This window comes from Calonectris borealis, chromosome 3 (genome assembly GCF_964195595.1).
Source record: "Calonectris borealis chromosome 3, bCalBor7.hap1.2, whole genome shotgun sequence".
Lineage (NCBI taxonomy): Eukaryota > Metazoa > Chordata > Aves > Procellariiformes > Procellariidae > Calonectris > Calonectris borealis.
In genome coordinates, this window is record NC_134314.1 from 120,335,423 (window position 1) to 120,355,302 (window position 19,880).

Sequence of the window (19,880 nt, forward strand, 5' to 3'; positions counted from 1 at the left end):
GTGATAATGAAATCTACGGCTGGAGGATTTTCTGTCATATAGCTGGGTGGTCATCTGTTGTGTGACAGAAATGGTCTCCGTTTTTTATTTGTGAGATGGATATCTGCCAATCATTTGGCTAAAAGAGGAGCCAGAGGACCCTTGGGAAAGAGTGGGACACAGAAGTGTTCCAGCAGGCCCGAGGTTGCGCGCTTTCTGCATCCAGCCCCGTAGAGATGGTGACTGCAGTAGATGATCGTAACGTATCCTCTGCAGGATGCAAAATCCTTCCGAGTTACATATATGTATGTATAGGTATATTCTGTACACCCATATGTGTATTACAAACGTTAAGTAACGTATATACGTGTGCCAAGCATAGTTTGGCACATTGGCGTTCTGATCTGGATGGAGGTTTTTATTACATATAGTTCTCTAAGTCCAAAGTATTCAGGTCCAGGTCTTGCCCAGCAATGAAATTATGATTTTCATTTAGGTACACGTTGTGACTTTGAACATTTCAGAGCCAAGTTTACTGGCTGAGGCCTTTCTCTTGCGTATTAAATTCATGACTGTAATAATAGACTTTCATTGGCTTGGTTGCAAAGATTTGTGCATCGTAGAGATTTGGGAGTTAAGAAATGTTAAAACTATGTGAGTAGCTACTTTGGTTTGAATGAGTTTAGCAAAACTTACTGGCTTTAGAAAATGCAACTGTTTTTCTTCTTAAGATGTATCCAGAAAGCTAACAGATTAGGAAAACAACTTGCCCATCCCAAAATTTTGTAGAATCCCCAAGTCCCCAAATGCCTGTTAAAATCAAACTTAATTTAGATAAAGAAATCATTCCTGATTTTAGCTGTAATACCTTGCTATGACTTGCTTTGACTCTACAGAGTATGTCTGAGAACGTTGTAGCAGTAGGTTTTTTTATTTGTGCAAATTGTTTTTTAACAGACACTATTTTAAAATTGTATAATGAAAGTATTTAAAAACAATCTCCCTGGGGCCAGGAGGGGATTGTGGTGGTAGTTGCTTTACCTTGCTTGTTTCTGGCAGTGACATGATGCAGTACTATTTTAAAAAATATAATTTCTGCAGGGGTGGGATTTTGAAGTGCTTGAAAATATTAGCACTTATAATCCTGTATAGGTTAAGGAATGAGTAATGCAGTGAAAATAAGTCCCAGGGACGTAATTACAGGGTACTGTTTGGTTGTGTACTGCTTGTCCTGCCAACATGAAGAAGCGGGCACACCGAGAAGAGTATGGTTGGAGAAATTTGAGGAATATAATTGGGGCGTGCTGGCGAGACTGATGCAGAGCAGACATCTCTTCCATCTCCTCTGGTGCCCCAGATCACTTTATATCGCTCATTTGAAGATGTCTAGGCATTTCTTTAAGATTATCCAAGTTGGAGTTGAACCAGAGAATGGGAATAAATTAGTTGTATTGCAGAATTCCTCTGTATTTTAAAGATGCTTACATTCAATGTTAATAATGAAGCTCCTCATTTAATTCAGTATACTGCTGCTCCTTGTAACCAGCCATAAATTCTCTCCAGTCCTGTATGTGCTGATATACTAGAAAATGATGCATCTTGTTTATTAGTTCAATATCATCAAATAGCCAGGGGGATTCGTGCAGGAGGTATTTTTACACAGGGCTTTCGCCTGCAAAACAACTCCAGCAATGCCAATGGGAGGTTGCATGTTTCTGTCTCATACAGTGAGAGCAAGGAAGAAATTGGTTTTGATGTGCCTTCAAGTGCAAACACAAACTATGTGGAGAGAACTTGCTTTCTTGTGGATCGTTCCCAGCAGCAGTGGCTTAGCAGACCAAGTTCATTGGTACTTGTTACCCACTCTTGAGTCCTCTGTGCGTTTCCAGATAAAGCTGGCTGGAATTTGTTCAAGCATTTTATTTGTTGGTGTGCAAGAAAGGAAGACAGTTCCCTCGCTCTCTCCCTTACCAGTGTAGCTTGCCACGGTTCCTACAGGATGAAAAAGAAATGAGAAGATCGCTTTGAACACCTCTGTGGAACATCTCCTAAAAGGACAGATCTGAACAGTTGTTTTTAGGACTTGTGCTTGCTGCCTTGTTTTCATTTTCAGTGTGATAAACGGGATTTTGCCAGCTCATGTGTATTCTCTTCAGAAACTAAAGCTATCGGCTTCCGGTGTGGACACACATTGAATGTGATTGAGCTACAGTTGAGTTACAGCTCAAGAAGTCCCACTTCCCATCATCTTAGCTGCAGTCACAGCATAGGTGCATGCTCGTAGCCTGTCCCTGCTGTGAAGGAAGAAGTCGTAGTTCAAGGCACGATGAAAGATCCCTCAGGTCCGTCTCAGGTGTCAGCTGGAGTCCAGCAATGCCATCTTCCACAGCATAACTTCAGTGATAGTTCCTAAATCCAATGATCTTACATTTACGATACGACGTAAGAAAAGACAAACAAATTACATGACAGTGTGGTTGGAGACCACAGTTTTTTAAGAGATTGAATGCAATCTTTTAAGATACACCGAATTCCTGAAGAGATCTTTCTTACTTCTTAGTTGGTGCTATCACATCAGATTCAGTTTGCAACTTTGTAGTCTTTATGTGGACAAATGGTGGCAGTCCAATTCCTAAATAGGCTTTCTTTTGCTCATTTATGACAAAATGCGTTGTTATCTTAGCGGTACTAGAGACCAGATTGTAATAATGTCAGTAGAAATGTGTAATATGATATTTGCTAATAGCATATAGTGTAGCTCATGAATATTTGGCATTTTCTTCTTCCCAGTTGCTTTGTAGTTTAAAGAGAATTTTCTCATTTGAGCTTGTCGCTTCTGATGCCGATTCATCCTTTAATATCTTCCAGCTTGCCACTTTAGAATTCCCTCCAAAGAAGCTCTTTGGAAACAAGGATGAACGAGTGATTGCAGAACGACGGAGTCACTTAGAGGTAATGTCAACTTTTTAACAGGCTTCTGCGGTATATTTAGGTGGCGTACTCTCTGCTTGACCAACAGAAACCATTCCCATATGGTCAAAGTTAAATAGCCCGCTTGTAAGTACGAAGTTACTTGCTGCCTCATTTAACACAGGAGATGGCAGCAGTAGATTGCAAAGTAATGAAACATGCCTTAAAAAAAAAAAATTAATCCTAGTCTAGGAAAAAAAGCATGTCTTCAGAGATATTCATAGGAGGTACATTTATTTAAGGGGGAAAGGTTGTGGGTGAGGTAAGTGTTCACTGTAGACAGATGGTCTCTATGCAAGACAAGATTAAAAAAAAATGTTGCTACTTTAAATGCAATTTGTTTGCTGAAGATTTACTATTTTATCATAGTTACTATATCCAAATATCTCATGACAGAAGGAAAGCAATATTTAGGCATCTTTGAGGTTTATTTTGTAACCCAGCTTTCTGAATGTATTTTTTTTCTTTCAATTAGTTTTAAAAATTAATTTTATTGTGGACAAGGTTACTGAGTTTATGAGGGTTTGGGTTTTTTTGCTTTTTCTGCGGTGCTGTGTGGATGGCATAATTTTGACTTCTGTCACATGTTAGGTCTTTATATTTCTATGTTAATACATGTGTTATTGCAGCCCAGGGGCAGGAGGTGAGGTTTTGGGAAAGAAGAGGCGTGAACGAAGACTAAACCGTACACCCCGCAACTATATTGTAGCCACATAGGGATTATCTGATCATGCAAGTCATTAAGAATTATATTCTTTGTAGAGCTGAAGTAGCATTAAGTAGAGCTTTAGAGAAATTAGTATAAAAGTAGATTGCTTCCAACTGGAATCTTTTCTTCCATGTTTTGAATTTTTTCTACGTACTTCATCTTTTCTTTGATCTGCAAACAAAACATCCTCCCACTGACTTCTGATGAGAGGCTGTCTTACATGTAGCACAAATTATGATCTGGTTTTTGTTCTCTGTAGAGGGTATAAAGGCATGGCCACATTACAGTCTAGTACTCAATTTGCATATTTTTGTACCATTAAAAAATTTAATCCCTTAATCTTTCTGACCTTTAATTGATTTACTAACAGATTTTATCGTAATGTTTCTAAATGTTAAAACTGCTGTGTGATCATGGTCATATAGTACGTATAGCTCTCTACATATATCCAGTTTTTAGCTTAGCATTAAATTGTGTCTATTTTACCTAGATTAAGTCATTCAAACTTATTACCTATATATTTTGCAAACCTAATAATAACATATGACTACTGTTCACATGAATATGTTTTGCCATATGCCAGATAGTACACTTGGTCATGCCACTCAATAACCCTAACAAATCACTCAGCGTTGGAGAAACTGAAGATCCCCCGTGGCAGCCAAACGAATGTTGCCATCCTTGTCATGAGGAATTTGATGCAACAAACTGGTCAAAAGCCCCTTATGTCTGGATCTCTAATCGTGGTATTTTCACTATATATTTTGCAGCGGTTTGCTTTGGCTTTGCCAACAGCTGGCGAGTTTCAGCTACCATAGCTGCAGCCTCCTTGGTGTAGAGTGGGAGAAACTACCTAAGTGGTGATGGTTTCCAAAGTCACGTAACGCTTTGAAGGCTCAAAGCCCATCTTGAGTTATACCGGGAAAGCATTTGGCAGCAGAGAAGGTGCGATAGTGGAAGATGGCACAGGCACCACTTCTATTTAAAATACTGGCTGTTACTGCCTCGTGGCTTTCAATCTGGTATGAACCTTGAGCACGCTTCAGTAGGCTAACTGGAAAGTGGTAAATGGACGAATTGCCTCTGTAAGGGACCTTCTTGGCCTTTTGACCATAGAGCATTTCTCACGTGGAAATTCGATCGGGTAAAAGGTGAGGGCATGAGACCTTGGTAACAAGCAGAAACATGGCTTGTGTTCAGTTGGCTTTCATACCTGATCCTGTACCTTGATTTGCTGGAAACCCTTTGCAATCTCTTTCAGGCCTTGCAGGTGATGTGTTGTTACAGCTGTAGCATGGTATAGAAGCTTATTTGATTCTTCCACATTAATCAAGAGCTAATGAGCTAATACAGCATTTTTAGAAAAAGTAAAGCACAACTTCCAGGCCAACGAAAATGTATATTCTTACCCAACGTCTGCGCTGACTTTGTTGACTAAAAGTAGATGACAGCCTGACAAATACCTGTCACGTAAGTGTTCTGAACAAATATTCTGTATTGTAAGATCATTAGTAGAGCTGTCATCCCGACGGTGGATGACAAAGAAATTACTCTGCTCTTCGAGTTTTTACATTAGGCATTTATATGTCTTGAATAGGCTGTGACTTCACATTGTTTTTCCTGAACATTTTGGATTGAAGTGGGATGATACAGCTTTGGCTAATCCGGTGTTTTCCACAGGTCATCTCTGAGCAGCAGCAGTTTCTTTTTTTAATTTACCTTTTTTTTCTTTTTTAAGTATGCGCATAACAAATTAACATTCAAACTCCAACGTACACCTGTGTGAGGGATAAGGCAACTTAAGCTGTCATATCAGTCAAACAGCCTGACTAGAGTATTTGCTGGAATTAGCAGTTGGTCACTGAAATGGCCTTGCAGGCTCTTTTTCTTTACGTCAAAACTAAACTGGAGCGCTCAGTCTGATCTGGGAAAACGAAGCAGATAGTCTGGGAGTTATTGTAGGAGCAAAACTACTCTTCCAATTAACTAAGCGTACAACAATCGGAGAGCTGGTTCTAGTGCAGATACCTCAACTGTTTCTTTATTTGACTCATTTTGGCTTTAGTCAGGGAAATTTTCCTTGTGCCTGATGATAAAAAGATTTGTCCAAAACGTCCTTTGCGGGACTGTTTAGGAAGAGTTTGGTTTTTACTGCGCATCGCCTCTCGGATTCTTGCCACAGTAGAAGTGCTGAGGACAGCAGGGGATTTGTGGTACCTTTCAAGGCAACTAGAATCAGGAGGCTGCAGGGTTTGCTTTGTTTTAAGATTGTCATGTGGAGTTACCTTATTTCAGCTTGACATTAGAAGTAGGTGTATTTCATCATAATGGAGATGAAATTACTTGGGGTAAAAGACTCCAGAGAGCCCCAAATTATGAAGGTTGTGATTTAAAATCACAATAAATGCAAAGTTTATGTAAAACATGAAGTTCCTTTATTTATTCTAGCTGGTACAAATGCTTAATAACCAAAAACTTCACAATACATTGTTGCTAGGAAAGCACATTATGTGGACATTGTTGTGTGAGATGCACCTCAGGAGAAGACTTTGATCTCTAGTGTGATACATAGTTGCAATGTAAACACTTTCGCTTTGATGTCTGGTATAATAGAAAGTCTTTTGACCAATATCTTACATTTCCATTGAGGTTTGGAAAAAGAACATGCAAGTTTGCACAAAGGTTTTGCCTATACATTTTAAGAGAAAACACCTAAATTGTATTTAAAATTACTTATCCGAAATGCCCCATTGCAATCTATTAATTTAGTATTTCATCAGGGACCTGTTGCAGGGCAAAACTCGAAATTAATTGTTCTGCAGTCTAAAGACTGTAATTTCACTTCAGAGCCAACCTTGCTTGATTAAATCCGCCTTAAATGAAACAGCCAAGAATTCTTTTGATTAAAGTTAATGAATAGAAGTTAGTGTGTATCTATCCTTTCATGCAATTAGAAATCAGTAGATAAGAGTATAGAATCCTTTTTTTAAATGAAATCAGTTGATGTATATTCCTTTTTTATTTTTTAAGCAAAAACTTTGTAAAGGAAACACATGTCACAAGAGGTACGTGATTCAGTGAATGTATCTGTTCCTGTTTTAACTGCAGAATATCTTTTATTCCTTGGTGAGTTGCTAGATCTGTGGGTGACAGGAAAAAGTTGTTATTCCTGAAATCCCAGCTTCTTTGGATTCTGCATTTCTATATCATATAATTCCCTTCATTATTTTTCTTCTTCTCCTGGACTCATGCTTTGTTGTAGTAATGAAGATGATTATTAGCCTCATTTTCCCCTTGTGCAGCCAGAAAAACTGGGCAGGAGTAACTGTCTAAGCTGACATAGCAGATTGAGTCGTGTTTCTTGCAGCCATGGACCCACTAGGCTTTCTTTTCTACTCTTGCTGTCACCAGCGTGCTTAGGAAAAAACAATTGTTATGCTGACAAATATCCCAACAGGTTGTTGCTTAAAGGAAGACAAAAGCTGCCCCAAGCCTCAGCTTGTCTCCTTGTCTCTGTTCCCTGTTTCCCGTTCCTTATTCCCACTGCTGCATTTCCTCAGGTTTGTTTGTGGACAGCAAAGGCGAACAAAGAAAATCTCCGGTCGGGGAGGCACCGACAGACAGCTCAGTGGTCGGTAGGAGTCGTGTGTTTCCTTTTGCTGCCACTTGCAGAGCTCAGGGAAATGGAAGAAAGTCAACCTGTAACACTATGGTAAAGCAAGCCTACTTCAGGATTTGTAGAAGCACATATATCTTCCTGGCATTGTCTCTGCTCTTCTTTTTTTCTTGGTACTTTGAACCTCTTTAAAAGATAGACGCGCTCAATTTATTTAAAATTAATAATACAATTGTCCTTAACCTCCTCACTTCCTGATGTCATCTGATGAGGTTTTCAATGATAGGTGTTAATGCAAGAGGCAGAAATAAATCTTGTATGAACTGCATAATTCAATTTTGCTCTCGAACCTGTAGAACTGGCTGGGGAAAGCATTGTAGACACTGAACTGACTGAAATATTCCTGTTACCTACAGACAAAATTAAGCTTCTTTAACTTAAGATTCTTTAACTTAGAAGACAAATGCTTTGTTTTGTTTTTAGTTTGTATTCTCACTTGAATTCCTTTGGAGGTGATAATTTCTAGGGTTCGGGCTGTTTTTTGTTTTTTTTTTTGTATAGGGCTCTAAAGCTAGTCACTCCAAATTTCCCCTTTAAAAGTGAGATTCTGCTGGTTTTGCATGGCTCCAAGAATCTGGTTTTTAAGGACAATATGAAATAATGGAAATAGCACCTTTCCTTGAACTTGAATTCGTTCTTGTTATTTAAATGTATTATTAGTTTTGGAATTAACAGCTTGGTGACAACCAGCAAAAGAAATATCTGAGGGGAAGAAAAAAATCTCAAAATATTTGTCAACAAATTTGGGCAAACAGAATGTTTGAGTCTGTCTGAGACCTCATTTCTTGAGGTTTTCCTTCACGAGGGCAGAAACATCTTAATGAGATTTTAGATGATTCATCATCTGAATATTTGCTTTGGACTTCATGAGTACATCCCACTGGCCTTTGTTTCACAGCCCCATCCCTTAATCTGTTTAACTGAGGCAACCTGCTTCATGCTAGTTACAGGCAAATTGATGTTTCTATTGTAAAAAAACCTGTCAAGTGGGGTCAGAGTTACCATTTCTGTTTGATTTATCCTGACTCTGACGCCAGTCACAAAGACCTTTCAAAGCTACTGATTATGTGTCTGTTCAAAGTGATTATTAAAAGGAAATTATTAGACTCCAGTATCAGCTTACAACAACATCCCTAATACCAAAGCTTTTTAAGAAGGGCTTTAAAGCCAGCTGTTCACCAGCCTGGCTGTTGCAGATTGAATGTTTGCCTCTGACAGTGCAGTTGTAAATACTGTTCTTAGAAGCATCTCAATGAGAAGGGCTTCAGAAAGCATTCGGAATACATTTGATAATCATTGAAAGACAAAAGGAAGCTTTTTCTTTTGTTACAGACACGAATGCACACCAGATATGACTGCTAGTGCAAAAGCAGACCGATGCAAATGTCAGCGTTTGATAATCCTGGAGAAGATTGTTTCATACCCATAGTCTGAACTACAGAATGCAGCATCTCGGAGAGATGGTTTTAATTTCCCACTAGAGGAATAGGGATGTAATGGGAGCACGGGAGGAAAGAGCATAGATGCATCCCCAAAGACCAGAGAAGAGCGTGTGTGGTTGGGCCATATTGTGAATATCAATTATATGAAATCCATGTCACGGGTCATTTTTTAGATGAGGTATAGTTAGTCTGCACCAAATGCCTTTCATAACCTCTAGTAACTGTTTAAAAAATTTAAGAACAAAAATAACTGCTTTTCAGCAACAACACGAAAGTCCTGCCTTGCCTGCAGACTTTGCAGTTAGCCATCTGAGAGCAATTTCACATGGCAGGTTCCCATCCTTCAGTGCATCACCAGGGCTGCCCAAGGCACCTGGCTTTTCTTCTTTGAAGCAGCAGTCCTCAAAGAGGAGTTATAGCAGCTCTCAGTGAAGCATTTCATCTTTTTTTGGGTGGTGCTGCTTCTCGTGTGAGGCGTGTTGGCTTCAAAAAGTGAATAAATAAAATCAATTTTACTTACTGATTACAGTCACTAGATACAAATAAGTCGAAATTAGGATTTTGTGTACGTCGGCAGTTGGTCCTATACCAATAAAAAGTTACTTTGATTAAATACCACAGACTCTTAGCCAGGCCCACAGCAAATGCAAGACGTTATTCTTATAATAGCAATAGAAGAGAAAGATCGTAGTTTAGAAGGAGTGAAAGCCTGGGGTTATTTTCTGGATGAGTTGATTTTAAGCTCTGGTCCAACAGGCTACTGGGTGCAAAAGGAACAGTGAGCGTAAGCAGTCCCTTGGTCTCATTTGCCTAAACTCAGTGCCTTATTCAAGATCAGGTCTGAAACCCTGTTTTGCGGAGTTTGCTAGAGGTAACTTGACATAATATACATACCCCTTCACAATAATTTTGGTGTTTCTTTCTTTAGATGTATAACTTCAGATCTCTACCTCAGAAACTGGATCATTTGTGATAAAATGTTATCTCCATTGCAACCAAAGAATTAAATAAGATGTGCAATTCAGAGACCATTTTTCCTTCCTTTTTAGAGATTTCAGAGTATCAGAAGAGAGGTATGTTTATCATAATTCAGTAAGTTCAGGATATGTGACAGCGTATAGTTTGAACTCTAGTTTAGCTGCACGTCATAATGTGTTTTGCCGTCAGTTCAGAATAAATTTCCCAACATCCTCCTACAAATCAAGTTGTGAAGTTGTCTACTTTTCATCGGTCTCCAATAATGGCTCTCCACATTCAGATGTGAGCAGATGAATAGAAGGAGTGCTCGACCAAGGACGCTGGGTTGAACTCGGTGCTATCCCTTTTCAAAGCGAGTGTATCGGTCATCCTCCAGCATCTGATTTCGCCAAAGGAAGTAGAGGGTGAAGCATGTCAAGTGCTTTGGTAGCTCTTTGCCAAGGCCGCTCCAGCAGACGACACGCTGTCGCTGCTGGCCCGGGGATGTGTGGTAAATTCAATCCTGTTGCTGTTCTTTCTTGAATAGATTTTGACAGGACTTGTTTTGACTTGTGCTTCGGAGAGAAGATTGGTTTTCTTCACTAGTCAGGTCTGTTTTGATCTTTTTTAATATGGCCGTTCACTTCCAAAAGAAGACTCACGCTGACAGAGCACCTGTAAATCATAGACCTTGCTGCCTTTTTTTTTTCCCCCTGCCAGCCTACAATTCAGTTTTCATTGCAGCTACTTAGAGCCAACAAATATAAGCTTTTAGCATGCAGGCGTTGTAAGAAATATTAAGTCCTGTGGATTTTAAATGAATTTCAGGCAGAATAAGATTGTAATTTGGGATGTAGACTGACTTCAGAAGTTAATTCAATTGATGCGGCATAATAGTAATTCAACATAATGTGCTCATGCCATTAGACTTGCACAGAAAAAAGCTCTAAATAGCTATAATGAATAGTTTGGATTTTGAAAACCTGGGAGAGCAATTTCACCTTGAATCATAACTGGCATCTCTCAGAATGCTTGTACATTACGAAAATTCAAAAAGGTGTATGAATTCAAGTAAATTTCAGTACCACCCTGAGTAAAATTAAATTTTAGTGGCACTCAAACGCTTCTGGAGATGTAGTGGTAAAATCTGCTTTCACCTGTATAGCAGTGGAGGAAACGAACCCTGATTCAAGGAATCTGCATTACGCTGCACCTAAAAACGTAGGGAGAATTTCCCAAGGGGCTAAAAATGTAAGTTCTGGGGTTTTTAAATGGAATTTAGCTGCTTAAAGAGCTTGATTCTTACCTGCTTAGTTGCAAAGTCATTTAGATAGCTCTAAACGTGCCCAAAGGAGTGGTGTGTATGTTATTGCTGCTTCTCTCTCTGCTTTGGTTTAAGTCCACCACCAATACAGACTGCTGCAGTGTTAGTGGCAAGAATACAAGTCTCCATAGTTCAGTTTTGTGGCTCCAACAAAAGCAGAGGCAAAATTCTTTGCTCTCAAAGTAAAATTTTGTTTTTTGTAGATCCAGCATTTACAGCCATGTTAACATTTGGGAGCTATATAGGTAAATCTGTTCACTAACAAAAGAGCTACCTTACATTTTTGGTAGGAGCTTTCAATCTCATCTCCTCCTGTCTCCTGAGTTAAGAGTTCACATACGTGTACCACAGTCAAACTGGCAAGATATTTGCTAGTATATTAAAAAAAAAAAACCAACCTAGCATAATTTGCCGTACTCATATTATTTGTGCAAAGGGAAATCTGTAAATCCTGGTTTCTGTGGAAACGTCGCCAGCCTATGGCACAGGCAGCTGGACCCTGCAGCAAATGCTCTGCTCCCCCCAAAGCTGTGCCTGGCTGCTGCATCCCCAGCAGTACTGGCTCCTGCGGTGCCAGGCTTGCTTTCCTCCATTGGTAAGAGGACGTTCGTGCAGGCACAGTCTGTCAGTAAGACAGCAGGAAGTTTAACATAGGCGTGCGTCGGGAGAGCTGGTGATGTGCGTTGTGCATGGCTGTAGAATTATATGTAGGGTCTATATGTAGAATTTGTTTTGGATGGAAATTGTTGGCGCGTGGGGTGGAGTTGTACGTAGAGGTATAAGACATGCAAACACAAGGTAAGGTGATACTGATTGGGAAGTTCTTGATTTATTTATTTATTTGATAATTTTTTTTCTTTTCCTTCAGTGACTACTAGGCATTATCTGTAAACAGCCTTGCTTCTGATTAGGCCTAATCAAAGTGAACAGGAAGGGTTTGATTAAAACGAGTCAATCCTTTATTCTTGGCTTGTGTAATGTGAAGCCAGTTAATCCAGCCCTGAGCCTAATTAACGTCTGCCAATCTGAAGCAAATAACCCCCCCTTTAATATTATGACTAACGCGGTGGTGACTTGTCATTTTCAAACATGGGTGAATCTGTCTTTACACTCGTGAAAAGTCTCTCTGGGCTCACACAAGTTGTGTGCGACTAGAGCAAGGTCTCTGGTACCTATGGGATAGATACGTTCTGGAGGCATTTGTTACCTCTGACTCCTCAAGGAAGCTTTGCATAACTTTGACAGTGTCTAAGAGTTTTTTTCAGGAGAACCCAGCCGTCCTGGTCTTCCTGCAAAAGATACCGGCCCAGGTGGTCGTGTCATAATTTTAGAAGCTTTCTCTCCAAATTTTCCACAGAAATAAGATCCTTCAGGCACCAGTAGTCTCCCAGGCAGTAAGTCTTTTTCTCATCGCTATGAAGTCACAGCTGCACTTAATGACCTAAGGGCGTATGTGGGAGATAAATGTGTACGGATCTGGAGGTGAGATGAGGTACTTCCTGAAGGGCCCGAAATATCACTTGAAGTATTGAATATCACATGCTGTCCTGCTCACATATTTTACTCAGAGCTGCTTTATGATATCTTGCAATGTATGTCGAGGTGTTGGGGAAAAGAATTGAAGCCTCATGTTTTCTTTATTAAAAAAAAAAAAAAAAAGAAAACCAAAACGTTTCTGAGCTAGTTATATCTGGTGAGCGGAGAGTTGATCCTAATCTTGAATGGCTGGAGGTGAAGATATTCGTCATAGTCTGTGTATGGTCCCCCATCCTTTCGAGCTGCTGTACTCCAAAGCGATGCCACCTCGTATTTTATGTTCTTGCTATCTGCCAATTCTTTCCCTGCTTGCTCAAATTTAATAAATCCAGAAGTGGATCTGAAACTACTTTTAGAGAGCTATCAGAGCATGATGCTGGCAATTACTCCTAATTAGCCAGTTTAGCCTCAGGTGGTCCCCAAGGGAAGGGGAGATGGTTTTAGTGGCACAGGGGCAGAAGCTTAACTGTGGTGAAGCGAATCGTGACCTAGAGGGCCAAGCTATCCTTGCAGACCACAGGAGGAGCCTGCTGGGACCACTGCTTGGATAAAACACCTCGGTTTGGACAGCTTGTGAATACCCCTTGCTGTGTAATGTTGGGGTATTTGGCGTAAGAGAACCTGATCCCTTGGAAATCAGTTCATAAAGCAACTTCTTATATGCTGGCTAGTGGCTTTCCTTGTCCTCCACACCTGACCCAGATAATCCAGTCCTGCGTGGTGTTTGAGATGTGGTCTGTGTCCCGGATGAGGCAGAGCTGGCTCAGCTTGCAGCCCTTTTCCTAAGGGTTCCTGTCTTCTGCACCCTCCTTGGGGTATCGCAGGCTGCAACCCCAGCTTACCTCCCCGTACAGCGTGTTAATTCCCTCTGACTTTTGCCAGTAAGGAGAAAAAAAACCCAAAAAACGCAGCCATGGAAGAAGCAGATCTAATGAGAAGTTTAAATCCTATTTTTCTTGGGAAAACGTACAATCTCTTCTCTTCAGATTCTGTACATAGTATCACCCCAGACAGGGCCCTTTGCCAGCCTGAAGTCTCTGTGGGACACCATCTTCTGTCAGTGCCATTTAAGCCAGGCTTTTTTTGCAGTAGAGACTGTAGTTAGTGATGATAGCTGGTGTTTCTGTAGCGGTTTGTATTTGAAAAAACACCCTGGAAGTAATTTTTTTTTTCTCTTTAAGACACCAATGGAAAGGTCCAAAATAGGGAAAGTTGGTTAATTTCGGAAAGGATCCCCAAATGTACATTTTCCTTTGCATACGCCCAACAATTTCTTCCTAGGAGACAAAGGCAGGAGATGCACTCCCGTTTCTGCATTACAGCAGGGTCCCTTTGCACGCGTTGTCTTTGAAGCAGATCCTCATTTTTGTGATCACAGATTGGAAGCGGAGCATGTTCCTGTCTGCTTGTTTTGGGCTAGAGTCTTCGTCGGGAAGATCTTACTTTGCAAATACCTAATTGCAGCATAATGTGGTTTTTCAGAGTCAAGGAATATGCTTCAATAGGTGTCTCTTTTTTTTTTTTTTTTTTGTAATCAGATCCCTATCCTATAGAAAACAGCTGTTGATACCTGCATATGCTTTGCTCTATGAATAATTCAAATCAAGATTTGATTTAAAGCTTGCAGCACTTAACAGTAGTCAACAGAATAATTATGTGATTGGTGCTGGGAGAAACTGGCTTCTATATTCAAGGGAGAGAGGAGCCAATGCTAGAAGTTAGATGAGCAAGTTAATTAGTCCTGCCTCTGCCACCAATGACCTTCTGTGACCTTGTGGTAAAGCTTTTGACTGTCACATTGATGTGTAGGTGTTGAAAAGGAGGTATTGTTTCAAAGAAAAGAGGCTATTGTTTCAAAAATCCCTAAAGCCTTGTAAGGTTTATCTTATTAAAGTTTGTGGTGCTTTCAGCTCTGTCAAATACTAGCAGGTGATATTTATTATGCTAATTGTAAAGTGTTATATTCAAAGAATTTAAAATGCTGACTTTTTTGAGGGAATTGCTAGAAACAGCAGTAGGAGAGAGAAAGCTCAAAGTTTCTTCACTTTCTGGAACTACCAGAGTTGATGAGTTTTTAAACACACCAAAGTTTAATGAAAAATCCAATTCCTGCTAAGCTCTGCTATTGGTCTCTGAGGCTGTCGCTATTTGTAATGGATTATGAGAACAATGTCATTGAACTGAATTCCTCTTTAATATGCCACAATTGAAAGGATGATAAGAACACTTTCACATTCCAGAAAGCTTTTTGATTGTAATAACTTTAATAACTTTAAATTAAGTTATGGATTTATATTAAAATGTATAAAATTATGAGGTCCCCACATCACAAAGTAGTGCAAAAATCATTAGAATGACTTTGCTGTGCAGATGGATTGAGCATGAGATGAACACTGGCCTACTGCTAAAAAGGTGAACCCTATTAAAATGATTTTAATAAGCTTTTAAAATGGTTGCCATTTTGCTAATCACATAGTTAAAAGGGAGGGAAAGCTACTCAAAATAGTAAGTAAAGAAAAACCTTCAGGCCTCACAACACTTTCTCCACTCTTGCTTCCTTTGCAAACGCTTGGGATACAAAGTTAAAACTTGCAGACATGGCTGTCATAAATTTTAAGTTAAAGGCCATGAGGATTGTAATGCGTGCCAAGAGGGCAAAACCACTTTTCGTATTTTGGATTATTTTTTTAACCTGGCTTTCAATCTTTAAGAGTTTTGTACATGCCAAGAGTATTTCCGTTCTCTAACCCGGTGTTCCTGAATGTGTGTTTAGACTGATCAACCAACACGATCGGTGTGTAAGTTACCCATTGTACATCCCTGTTACACTGCCGGGGTCCTGTGCCCTCACACTGGGATGTTGACAGATTTATAATTAGGATCTTTTCCAGCAAACCACAACGTAGCGAGTTGAACACTAGCAGTGAAATGAAACTCCAAAGTACGTTTGGAAGAACACTGATTACCAGACTAAATAACCCGGAACAAATGGCTGGAGTTTTGAAAGGCTAACAAACGAAAACGAGTAATAAAACCAAGCCTTTTGGAATATTTGTAGCAGTTATCTAGTTCTTTCTTGCCAAGGTAATCATGCAAACCTAGCAAAAGTAGGATTGCTATAATGTAGTGCTTTGCATACCTGGGGCAATGATTTAGATGCTATTGGTGAAATGCTGGTAGGAAGTGACTGATTTGTATAAAATTTGGACATGTTTCTATGAAGGCACCCTGAGCTTGCCGGTGTCTGCTCAGAAATTTTTTCTTTTTAAGGGAGCACATCAAAAGATACCAGAGTGCTTCCTACCTAGTTTTAACTCAGCACAAATAACATGATTCTGTAAATGGAGAAAAATCATATCGGCTGCTGGAAATGGATTTAATATAAAAGCTTTGAAAACAACTCTCCCTCTGCCCACTGAGTGCTGACAGAGGAGATCCTTTCATCTAGCCTTGCTCCCACTCCAGCAGCTTGCAGTGGCTTCCTGGGTTGCAGCAAAGTCCATGCCGAGTCCCTTCTGGATCTCGAAGAAGGTTTTCTTTACGTCATCCTTGGTGTTGATGTGCTCCTGCCCCTCTCGCAGCTTGCTGTCACCCTCATCCTCTCCCTATCCTATCTGAATTTGGGAAGCATCTTTCCACGCACCGGTAAGGAGCACTCTTCCTTTTCTCCTTCCGCTTTCTTCCACTTCATCATCCACGTTGCAGCCAAGAGGACAGAGCAACCTTCCCCCTTACTGCCTAGCCACAGCTCTTTAATCGAGGCATATGCTTGTGGTGTGAGCAAACACTTCTGCCATCAATCACTGTTTCCCTCACTATGAGACTTAACTCCTAGCCAGCATATCTGGGCAGAGCAGCCTTTATTTCATTGAAGCAACAGCTTCTTTGTGTCAAGGGCACATCAGCTCTGTGCTATGCTAACACATCAGCATTGCAAACAAGGGCAAATGCAGATATGGGATTTAAAAGAGGGCTAATTTGCTCAGAGGTGGTTATTGAAGAGCACATAGTGCCAAGCCATATGGCTGGAAACCTTCGTACAAAATGAATTCCATCATAATCTGGTAGGGTCTGCTTGTTGCCATTTTCCCAAGGATCTTTTTCATGTTCAGAGAACCTGTGATATTCACTGAGCAACTCTTGTGCACAGATCTGGGAAAATAAGTATACCTGCTGTTCCTAGCGTTTCCCTGTCAGATAAGTATACGCTTATAGCAGAGGGATTTTTTGCTCTGCCATTAGAGCTATCATGCCAAAACAATGAATAATGGCTCTGCAGGAAAGGCATGACAGTCAATTATCTGGCCATACATACCAAGGTGAATGCAATAGGTCTTGTAATGTCTCTGGCGAGATATTTGGGTACCTTTGAGCCTTTGGTAGCCATAAACTGGAATTACTGCAGTAACTTTTCAGCACAGTGCTAAAACTCTTAGAGGATGCCATGTTTTACGTTTGATTTTCTTCCATATTCATCCTTCAGGCATTACTGGATTGGGACTTTTTTTAAAGGGCCCTACTTTGTGAACTAATTATGACAAATGTTGATATGACATCTGTTGCTCACTTTAAATTACCTCTTAGTCTGTTGGAATTCATCTTGAAGGCATTTTTGTAATGAAATTTTTTTTCATGAACATTAATACAACCTGTGGGAGAGCTGAATAAAAAAGAAAATCCCCCAATCTTGCCAAGAGAATAGCTTATGTGCCAGCTGCTTTTTTTTCTTGTTTTTTGTTATCCTGATTTCTGTGATATTAATACAGCTGGTTTCCAAGGCACTTAAGTAGATAACAGGTTGTTATAGTATGGAAGAATTCTCCTTGAGAAGAGAGTGAATAATTAGGACTGCTTCCCGAACATGGAACCACTTCCATGACCCAAAAGCTGCTCCATTCAAATAACTAAACCTTGTGGTCTTCATAGGAGATTGTGCTGTTCTGTCTTGCGGGTGTATTTCCCACTGCATTCAAGGTTAGTGAATAATTTCTCAAGTTTTCTTTTTGTGTGGTCAGTCTGTAACAGAGCAAAGGAGGTTATCCCTGTGCTCCATATGAGATTTGCCTTACGACTATTTGGGTGACAATGGGTACTTTTTTAGCACCCGTCGGATCAACGTTTCGCCTACTGTGTTTCATTCAAAAGTTATAAATATGACTTCTTAAATCATGCTAAATGATTGTAATAATTCAACCCATATGTGAAGGAAGCCCCATCAGGTTTGTGAAAACTAACTTCGTGTTAACGGACATCTGTCACAATTTCTCTAGGTACAAACGGATGCAAGCCGCACAGCGGTTGTTGAATATTAACTTTTGGGAAGGGAAATGTTTCTTATGTGTAAGACTTAAAAACCCATGAAATTTAGAGGGCAGCTCAGTGAAAAGACGCTGGTAGGTTCTGAGATAATATGGAAGTCATGCAATCTTTGTGCAGATGGCCTTGATCAAAACAAATCCTTTTTGATGCAAGGATGGTGGAGGCTTGATGAGGGAAAGATTTCTGAAGGCCTTTTGTGTCCATATGTAGTGAAATTCCTGCAGAATGGATTTGAGGTTTGCATCTGCTATAGTGTTTGGTAATGCTAGACGGCAGTATTAGCAGGTCATGGTTAGCAGAAAGCCTTACATGACTACAGAATAAACCAGAAAGCGTCACACAAGCACAGGATAAAACAGTTACTAAGCTTGGCAGGGGAAGAAAGTGGAAAATGGTTCTTTTCTGCTTTTCCTGAGCTGAATACAGACATTTCAGTAGACATGTTAAATGAATGGATTTAAATGCTGACGGTTATTAAAAGGACTCTTCACAGTCTATGGAGATCGTGTTTCTTTTTTTTTATACCAGTATTCATTTAATTCTTCAAAGTGGTCCTAATCAATTTGATCAAGCAAACCTTATGACATTTTGCATTTTGTTCCACAGAAATACCTCAGGAGCTTTTTCTCCGCAATGCTGAAATCTCCATCGTCTCCGCTGCACATTGATAAAGTGGGGCTATGTCTGTCAAAACACACCATCTGCGAATTCTCACCTTTCTTCAGGAAAGGCGTTTTTGACTATAGCAGCCACGGGACCAGCTAACTTTTGGACCGGGACCCTTCTGCCGGAGGAGCGCAGTCGGAGTGGTGCCTTCACTTTTGCGGTGCGAGAGAAATGGGGGGAAGGAAAAAAGGTATCTTCCTCCATACCTGGGAAGTTGCATCAAAACGACTCCAGTTAAAGACAGCTACTCCCCAGCGCTAGCCTTTGGCCTTCACCAGTTCTCGTATTAGTGCCTGCATTTTCCTGGTGTGGGGTATACAGACATTTTTGTGTAAGTTGCTCTGTTAATACTGTACAGAGATTCTGACTCGCGTGCTGTGTTTGGATCCGCTCCTTAGCGGGAGTGCTTCCTTCCCGTTTGCTCGGACAATTCGTTCTGGTGGTGCGAGAGCATCTCGTGTTTACCGTGGCGGTGTGTCATGCTGACAGAGGGTTTCTGAGCAGCCTTTCGGTTTCTGTCCAAGCTGTTCCTTACAGAACACTTTATCTTTTGTTTCCTGATAGCATACTGTGGCGTTTAAGGTAATGCTGGTACTCCACTGGTGTTTGTTTTCCCTCCCAGACACACATTTTAACTATTTGACTGTATAATTGTATGGTTTTCCGCAGAAGAATTAAAGGGCCTGGGCAACTTGAATGTTTACAAAAATATATGCAGCAGAAAGACTATAATTTAAGCCCTGTAGAAGTCTTCCACACTTCGTTGTTTTGAAGCAGAACGAATCATTTGCCATTAATTAAGAAGCAGAGGAAGCAATAGTTACCGAAGAATGAGGTCAGCATCTTTTCAGATTTTCTAATTACCCAGACTGTAAGTGGGTACTGTGCACTGTACAGAGCTCATAGCTATGCATAAAGCTAATGCAAAGTGTTATATTTTTTTTTTAAAAGTAGCTTCTTCACAATAGCATAACACTGTAAAACCTGAGTTTTATTTGCATCGGTTAAAATTTACAGGATTTGACTAATAGTACTTTAAAATTACTCAGGACGCATTCAGACTTGCACATGTATATACAGGTAGAAGTCATTTTATATTGCTGTGGATCCAAAAATATATATACACTGTGACTGGAATTGAGTATGTCTACATGTTAATGTATAATTGGTTGTATAAAAATCAAAATCGAACAACTTCCAGTTATTAAAAACACAATATGAAAGGTAAGTTTTGTGTGCCATTTGTTAGGAGTGTGAAGCATTGTTTGTGAGTCGCCATCATTGGCCACCGGTAGGTCTTGG

At 40.1% G+C, this 19,880-nt stretch overlaps 1 protein-coding gene across 5 annotated transcripts in view; it reads left to right on the plus strand.

Moving 5' to 3' along the window:
* The window catches only part of KIF16B (kinesin family member 16B), a 140,430-nt gene extending 120,721 nt beyond the window's left edge, over nucleotides 1-19,709 (plus strand). For 3 of the 5 annotated variants that reach the window (XM_075147684.1, XM_075147686.1, XM_075147689.1), the window contains 2 exons: nucleotides 2,848-2,931; nucleotides 18,519-19,709. In XM_075147684.1, the coding sequence (XP_075003785.1) occupies nucleotides 2,848-2,931; nucleotides 18,519-18,677 (243 nt within the window). In that variant the 3' untranslated portion in view covers nucleotides 18,678-19,709. Of the gene's footprint in view, nucleotides 1-1,707; nucleotides 1,837-2,847; nucleotides 2,932-18,518 lie in introns of those variants that run through there. The other 2 variants (XM_075147685.1, XM_075147690.1) reach the window with 2 other exon arrangements.
* The last annotated feature ends 171 nt before the right edge of the window (nucleotides 19,710-19,880 follow it).